The sequence below is a fragment of the Motacilla alba genome, chromosome 2, assembly GCF_015832195.1.
Source record: "Motacilla alba alba isolate MOTALB_02 chromosome 2, Motacilla_alba_V1.0_pri, whole genome shotgun sequence".
In the NCBI taxonomy this organism is placed as follows: Eukaryota; Metazoa; Chordata; class Aves; order Passeriformes; family Motacillidae; genus Motacilla; species Motacilla alba.
The window spans coordinates 142,626,700-142,635,438 of record NC_052017.1 but is presented as its reverse complement, the minus strand read 5'-3'; the positions used below and the strand labels follow the sequence as shown (position 1 = coordinate 142,635,438).

The window sequence follows — 8,739 nt, the reverse complement described above, 5'->3', positions numbered from 1 at the left end:
CCATTTTTCACTGTACCTCCCACACAGTTCTTTTCTTGGCTTCCTCCTCCTCTTGCCTACTCTACCTTTCAGAGTCTCATGACGTTTAACAATCATCTGTACGAGCTCAGAGCCTTTGTGCCAGAAAGCTGGATCACGTGAAGCAGCAGCAGCAGCAATCACATGGCCATATGGAGGGCTTCTACTAAGGCAATGAAATCACAGAAACATGTTCAGGCAGGACCACTGCTCAGGAGTATTGGTCATATTTTTGCTGACAGAACTGCACAGAAGTCATTTTTTTATGGGTACACTCAAACTAGGCATCTCCTTTTTATCCTTTCTCAAGCACTGCAGTTTTTAGTTGATACTAAACTATTTTTGAATTGCACAGGCATTTTATTAGAATTACATACAAAACTGTGTACAAGCCTAACCACATTGTAATGCGGTAGGTACTTATACAGAGAATATACAGTCTTTTGAAATGGATACAGCCATATAATATTGCTCATTCTCAATTGTTCAGATTTGAGAATATTTACCATTCCTCAATGGCCCAGATCATGTGGAGAGAATCCCAAATATAAGGAGGAGGAAATCACACCGTATGGCTAAATAAATCACCCCGATGCAGCAGATGACCACAATTACTTGAGCCTCCTGAGACTCAGCCTTCTTTAGAAATGAACATATGGGACCCCAAACCTAAGCTTAAAAAATAAATAAATAAAAAAGGGTCTGTCTGTCTGTCAGTTCCCTGACTTACGTGATACAACAGTGGATAAAGGAGATGTTAACTATGCAGAAATACTGCTTGTGAGCGGACACAGCGCGGTAAACCCGCGGTTCGGGTCTCGGGCCAGCGCTGCTCTGGGACACCGCGCTGGCTGCGCGACCCGGCCACGGCAGCACCGACACAGCTCTGCTCCGGAAAGGCTCAGGACAGAACTAGCAACGCAAAATCGGCAATAGCAACTTCAAGGGCTTCTCTAAATCATTGCGGCACTTCTTAAAAATTAACTAAATCTAAGGAGCGTGAAAACCTATGCAGTCAAGACTGCCGAGAGGGGTGGCTCCCTCAGCGGGTGCTGCACGAATCCTCGGCTCTACATCACCGGCGGGTGGGCTCCGACCGGCTGTGACGGACTTAAGGAAGGGAAAAAACGAAGCGAGAGACCCTCCGACTCGCCCTGGGGATTCGCCGGAGCGGGAGCGGACCCGCAGCCCGAGGCGGGCAGGGTCCCTCCCCGCTGCCCGAAGGCACGGGAAGCTCATTCTCCCGCTTAGGGACAGTAGCGCAGCCCAGCACGCCCCGACCGCGTCAGTTTCCACCAAAAAGCCCTTTTTTTACGATAAGAAAACGAAAGAGCGGCAGCCGCCCCCCCTCAGAAACCGCGAGGCCGGGGGAGGGGAGCGCCGGCCGCGCCTGCGCGGAGCGGCTTCCTCGTTGTCGCGCGTAGCGGCGGCGGGCGGCGCGTGCCCGTCAGCGGTGCCCGTCAGCGCGGCCCCGCGGCCCCGCCGCGCCCGGCCCGGCCCCGCCTCCCCCGCCCGGGGGGCGCAGCCCGAGCCCGCACAAGTCAGTGCTCGACGCGGGCGGGAGCAGCGGCCGGGGCGGGGGGCGTGGGGGAGTCGGCGCGGGTGGGGAAAGGGGCTGAGCCCGGCGCGGTCGCCGCTCCCCTCCCGCCGCCCTCCCCGCAGCGCCGCGGCGGGGCCGAGCTGGGCTGCTCGGAGGCGGCCGCGGGAGCGCTCCCCACCGGCGGGGCCGAGCGAGGGGCGCCGTGCGGGGGCCTCTCCCCCTTCACCTCCTGCCCGGAGGAGGAGGGGGCGGCCGGGGAGAGGCTGGATGTAGAGGGCGAAGCTTCAGCCTCCCTCTGCGGCTCCGGTGCTTTGATGCTGCGGGTCTCTGCTGGCTGTTAACATCTTCTTCCCTCTGCTTTTTTTTTTTTTTTTTTCGTTTTCTTATTTTTCCCCCCACCTTTTCCCTCCAAACTTGGCTTCCCATCTCTCCGGATCTGTGTGCCCGGCTTCTCCTGGGCTTTACCGGTGGGGCAGGATCATGCCGGACCAGATCACCGTGTCGGAGTTCATCGCCGAGACCACAGAGGATTACAACTCCCCGACCACCTCCAGCTTCACCACCCGCTTGCAGAACTGCAGGAACACGGTCACGCTGCTGGAAGAGGTAAATCGTCCACACCCCACACCCTACCCCCTGCTTTTTATCATTTCCCCTCTTTTTTGTTCCTTTTTATTAATTTCTTTTTCTGTGTGCCTTTGAGAGAGCATCAGGGACGGGGCAGCACCACCCGCCCAAATCCACAGGAGCCAGAGGCGTTGGTATGCATGTAATCTGGTCTTTTAATTGTGGGACTTTGCCCTTGTGTTGAGCTAGTTACAGAAAGCTTTCCTGCTCTGGCGTCTCAAAGATTAGTGCGTAAAGCAGTTGTCTGAACTTAAATGTTGTTGTGGTACTTCTTGGTGTTTTCAGTGTTGTCAGTTGTTGCAGTGGAAAAAAAATGCGTGAATGTTGGGATTTTTAGAGGGAAGATGAAGGGTGAGTTTTGTTTGAGAGCATTAGTAGAGGTTTTCCCCAGCCACTCATTACATCAAGTAAGCACAGAACTCTGACTGCAGAAATCTGCCAAGGGAGACTTGGTTTAAGAAATGAGGTAAGGATGAAAAGATGAATATGGAGAGAGGGAAATAATATGAAAACAGAATTGGTGGAAGGAGAGGAGCAAAATAATGCAGCAGAAGAGATTATACGGTCTCAGCACTTCAGCCTTGAAGCCTCAGTGCTGGGATTTTTTCATGCTTGTTATGAGCGTCATTTAAATGTTCACCCTGCTCTGCTGTCAAGAAATAGGAGCATGAAAATGGGTAAACTTCCAGAGCTGGTTTCCAAGGAATATCAATCCACTGCTTCCTATTTGAGGTTCCAGAGTGATTTCCTATGGACTAGGTCAGTGGTTATGAGGAAATGTCTTCCAAATTACTTTAAAACAAGACCGTGTACAGCTCTTCTCTTGCCCTGTGCTTGCTTGAAGGTCCAAGCATAATGACACTGAAATAAGGCAGATTTTTGCTATTGTTGCAGAGGTTGCAGTTAGTTGTTGTTTTGGATTATACACTTAGTTCATCAAGTATTTGTCGCTTCTTCAGGAGCCAGCGCGTATCTAGGAGATGGATTTAATAGTCTTTTAGTTCTGCTGAATGTGTTGGCATGAGCAAAACATTTGGTATGCAAGGAAAGAGTATTAATTATTTAATTATGGTGCTTGCCTGATAGTCTTGGGTATGGAAATATAATGCCACAGGATTCAGATCAACTGAAGTTTTAATAGAAAAACTGCCTATGTTCAAAACTATAACAGCGCCGTTGTCTGCGGCAACTGACTAGAGTGATTGTAAGTTCACATTTAGAATGATGTATTTTATTTTTATTATGTAACCTAGATTAATATCTGTAACTTTTCCATAACTGTAACTGGTTTGGTTTTTCTTTCCTCTTGTAACTAAGCCATGGCCACTGAAAGATTTCTCAAAAATCAACCTGTTAGGTTAGTGTTTGACAGAATTGCTGCCCCCTGTTCCTAACTATGTGGAATAGGTACAGACATTGATATGCTTATTATTACACTTGACAGCATGCACAGAGTTAAATAATATATACTTTGTCATCACTGGTGACTTACTTCTAGGGTAAGAATACAGTGTAATGCTTTCATGGTTTGGGAGATACATCAGTGCAGGCTGAATGTGATAATGCCTTTCCAAAGAGAAACAAAATATAGAAGATAAATACACAGTGTTCTGCACTATTGTGTGGACTGTGTATGTTTTAGAAGTTTTTATGTCAGATTTGACAATAAATTGGGGAATAAAGAATGGTGGGTATTTCTGTTGCATGTGTTGCTCTTCTTTGAATTTCTTTTGTTTGTATAACTGTTTTGTATGCCCTATTTGAACTGATTGCAGTTTAAACTGGATTTGTTTTGCATTCTTTTTATTACCTGTAAATACAAAAAAAGCTTTATTTGGTGGGAAACAAGATTTAAACAGGCTCTACTGTTACATGTGCAAAAAATCTGCAACTCTCCCAAATTTATAGTTATTAATTTGCATGGGGAAATACAGTCAGGATGTGGCTAGCAAGAGGCTCCTTTGGAGTCCTTGTGCATGCAAGCTACAATTACAGTGGAGACACAGTTTTGCTGCTGCTGCTTTCAGGCTGGGTTGGTTTCTATACACCTGCTTACCTAAAGCAGTGGGTTCTGTGAAACATGGGATTAAAACGAATGGTTCAAGTGGGTGTTCTGTAGCTCCTGCTGCTGTTGCTGATGTGTTGTGAGTGACCTAAGAGCTCCTCAAGCAGCTCCTGAACTTCAGTGTTGAGCCTGCTGTGTTAAGGCAAAGGGGATGGTTCCATCCTTGCAGCTGTTTGATTTTTTACTGAATGTTGCATGTGGGCTGGAGCTCTCTCTGGGCTCTAGCAGGCAGTTTCAGGCTCTGTGCTGTTATGGTGCTGCTGCCTGAGGTATCTTAGGTTATTTTACAGCTAATTTAATTCAGCACAACCTGCCCCTACCTCAGTGACTATGATCCAGTTTGTGGATTAACTAATTATTTTCTTTATTCTAAGCAACATTGCAAACTGGAACTATTTTCTGAACAGAAATGGAAGGGAAATTAAACAGATTTAATGAAAGTTAGCTCTTGTCTCCCAGCCTCTGAGTCCAGTGTAGTTCCTGCTGTAGCTCAGATCAGTAGCTAGATAAGAAAAACCTTTTCATTAAGAATGTGACAAAAAAGAAATGGTTTTGGGTGGATGCCTTTACCTAGTTTCGTGAAGTTATTAAAAAATTGTGAACTTGCTGTTCCTGCATCACAACTAACAAGTTTTCTGAAATAATAAGAGGCGATGGACTCATTTACTGGTTTTCTCCCTTGCTTGTCCCTCAGTAGAGGGGCAGTCTGTTCAGCTAGGTGAATTGCTACATATTATCTCCTAGTTACCATTCTTTTTCCTATTTAAATCATTTTCAGAGAAGATTTTGGATCCAGTTAGATGCAATTTTGGAACAAGTTTCAACTGAAAAAATCAGAGCAGACATGTTTACTGATTCTGATGAGTTTGCATTCAGTAAGTTTTCAGTGGAAGGCCTAACAAAACACAAAGGCATACTTCAAAAAAATGAGAACCATGGAAGTGCTCCTCCAAAGGACTTCTCTGTTCTCAACTTATTAAAAAAACAAACAAAAAATCCTCCACCCAAACTTTATTTAAATCTGTCACAATATTAATCAAAGACAGTAGTAAGAACATGCTACTCTATAGCAATTTATTGAATAGGAAGGTTTTATGCTACCTTGCTTAAAACTACTGAAATTTAGGAAGATTTGCAAGTTGGTTTTTTTTTCCTTTTAAGTGACCAAGCTTAGATTTTTGTCATCCAGTCACACCAGATTAAAAGAAAAAGACTCTGCCATATTTCTAGCCAGGTTTAGGCATCTTGAACAGTAATTACCAAAAGCTGCAAGATTGTTTTATAATTTTTTAAGAGCCTGAATGTTATGTAATTGCCTCCAAGTAAACACACATTTTAAAGTTCATTCTATTGCTAAAATAATAGGGCTTTTCCTAAAACTCATAGAGGCAGAAACAAGAATTATATTGTACTATAGGTAGAGTTTGAGAGAATTTGCAATCTGTACCCCTTTCTGTTGATTTCTTCAGCATAATCTTATATTCATGCAAAAAAGAATATTTTTAACATATTTCTGCATGCAGGTGGCAGGTTTCTTTTATAATGCAACACCTTTCCTCTTTAGAAAGGCTGAGAGAGTTGGAGATTTCAGCTTGTAGAAGAGAAGGCTCTGGGGACACCTTAGAGTAGCCTCCCAGGGCTTAAAGGTGGTTCCAAGAGAGTCAGAGAAGGACATGTAAGTAGGGTGTGGAGTGTCAGGACAAGAGGGAAAAGGCTTTAAACTGAATTAGATATAGGGAAGAAATTCTTTACTGTGAGAGTGGTGGGACACTGAAACAGACTGCTCAGAGGAGCTGTGGATGCCCCATCCCTGGCAGTGTTCAAGGCCAGGCTGGCTGGGACCTTGAGCAGCGTGGTCTAGTGGAAGGTGTCCCTGCCCATGGCAGGGGGTGGAACTTGATGCTCTTTAAGGTCTCTTCTGACCCAAATCATTATATGAATCTGTAATGATCACATGAAGAGGGAATTATTGCATATGTAAATGGATGGCTAACTACTTTTTTAAAGTAAAAAGCCTAAATGGTAAATACAGACAGATCACTGATACAGTCTCTTAAAATACAGCCTCTGCTTTGTTTTGATCAGACATGCTTTTATATCCACAGAAGCTCCATTATTTGTATTACTCAAATAGATTTTGAAAAGTTGATTTTAATCATTGAGTTAATATTACTTTGTGAGCTAGTTGGAATTTTTAGAGAATGATGACATCTGTTCTGAGAATAAGTAGTGTACATGTGGGATCACCACAAGACTGTCTTGATTATCATTCTGCTGTGTCCCAGCTCCAGCTGAAAGGACATCTTTGCACTCAAGGGATAGCTCAGTTATCATGACCAGGCAGTTCTGAGTCTTTCTCTTAAAGTAGCAGATGTTGTGCAGGACTGTCTGGAGACAGAGATTAAGCTTAAATATTTAAATTCTCTTTAGTCAGGCTGGTAGATATGAAAGGACAGCTAGAAGCTGATGATAAAATAGCTTCAGTTGTGATGATGCTGATTTTGCAGTTTAATGCCTGTTGTACTTCTGTAATAATTGAACATCTTTAATGATTAATGTTATTTCTTTCTTTCTTTTTCACTTGAGTGAGAAGCTGAAAACTGAAAATGTGCTTTCTGACAATTAGATTGGCTGCAAATATGTTTGCATTTTGCTTTCAGGTTTTGGTTTTGTTATGTTTTGGTTTTTAAGTTAAAAAAAAAAAAAACTGAAACCAACACTATTCCTGCAATGATTGTTGCTCATTTTGTTTCTCACTGTGCTGATCTGCCTGGGCACAGCAGTCTGTCAGTCTAGGCTGGTCTATAACAGATGTGTGCATATACATCTGTAAAAGAATGACTGTCTGGCTCCTGCTCAGCCTCATACACATTTTGTTGTTCTTGGTGCAAGTCTGGTGTAGTTTAACATAGCTTGAAAGGAGAAGGTTTCTCATGTTCTTCCTCATGTCATGGATATGTCTCTAAGATTAGAGATAGGAAAGGGGAAAGTATGGGGTTGTTACTTTTTTTGTTTTGCCTTTTCAAAAATTTTTCTTTCAAAATGTGCTGTGTATGAATCATTTTCACAGTTTCCCATATGTAGCGTTCCCTGTGGGCTTCAGTTTATGCATTTATTTCTTATTCTACTGTGAGGACGGACTTTTGGTATGAGGATGAGGGGACAGCATTTTTCCTCCTTATAATTTTGTTGGAACTCGTGTAGCACTGAAACTGCTATAACATCAGATCTTCTGTGGTGATTTCGTACACTTTTCCCCTACAAGATCCTTTTCCAGTGACAAAGTGTTCTATCAAGGGAAGCATGTGAAACTATGCATGAGAACAGGAGCATTTCCATTCTGAGTCAACTTTTGCTGGTATTATGCATAGACTTTGTTCATTAGCCTGGGCTGTGACAATGGGTAGGATCTATTCTGTGTGTGCATCAAGAAAATAGAAAAAGAAAAAAAAATTTTGTCACTTAATTTCTTTTGAAGCACCACTTCTATATAATTGCAACAAATAAATTGTAACATCCTAATCGTTGTATTGCTCCATTTTTTTAATTAAAATAAATTTTTACTTTTAGGAGATGAATCCAGGGAACTCCAGCAGCACTAGACTTAAACCTAGCTTTTCCTAACCTTGTAAACTATTACTTATGGCAGTTAGAAGCAGTCTTGCATCATAGAAAGCTTTGTATTTCAGAGCTGGTTTTGTATGTAACAGACCATGAGCAACCTTCAGTTTTTGAGGAAACATGCTTTTGATAGCAAACCTAAAATAACGGATAAGAAAAATAACGTCCTAAAAATAACAGATAAGAAAAACTTATTTGTGTAGTTAGTAAAACTCAGGATAATTGCTGCTGCTTTTGCGTTGAATGACAAATTGCAACAGAGATGTAGAGATGGGCATGTGAGCATTCTAAAATACAGAGGCCACAGTGAGAGCACATGGGTGACTCCAGATCGCAATACTGAAAATGTGATACAGATGGAGTTGACAGCAGTGTATTGTATTTAAAATGCAGCTGAGGATGCTTTTATATTTGCATGCTACAGTATTTATTCATTTGGTGTGTAATCAGTTTTACCCTTCATTTGATAGCAGTCAAAGCATTTGTCTGTAATAAGCAGGCGATCTCCTTTTCCTTAAATGTGACTGATGTGAGGAAAAATAAGTAACACTCACTGGTAGCTCAAAGTTTCAGTCATGGCAGATGAATTAGCTTTGCCTTTTGAGAATTTGCATTCATTTTAGGCATATTTTTGAAAGTACTTAGTGCATTTGGTACCTCATATGTTTTTTTGAGAAGTACTGCTTCTTGTTTTGAACTCCCAACAGGCTTCTTCATGTTTACTCATCAGTTAGGAAGCTGTGAAAGTGCTCTTTGGTGCTCTCTGTTCAGTATGCTGTGCAGATAAACCCTGACAGAGTGTGTACCATGTAGTCATGGGAACTTGGCCCCAATGGAGGGGAGGCACTTAAAGTGACACGACTTTAAG

At 42.9% G+C, this 8,739-nt stretch overlaps 1 protein-coding gene across 6 annotated transcripts in view; it reads left to right on the top strand.

Moving 5' to 3' along the window:
* The window catches only part of ASAP1 (ArfGAP with SH3 domain, ankyrin repeat and PH domain 1), a 145,833-nt gene that overhangs the window by 27,137 nt on the left and 109,957 nt on the right, over nucleotides 1-8,739 (top strand). For 4 of the 6 annotated variants that reach the window (XM_038127153.1, XM_038127150.1, XM_038127152.1 and 1 more), the window contains exon 3: nucleotides 2,035-2,164. In XM_038127153.1, the coding sequence (XP_037983081.1) occupies nucleotides 2,035-2,164 (130 nt within the window). Of the gene's footprint in view, nucleotides 1-1,484; nucleotides 1,559-2,031; nucleotides 2,165-8,739 lie in introns of those variants that run through there. The other 2 variants (XM_038127151.1, XM_038127154.1) reach the window with 2 other exon arrangements.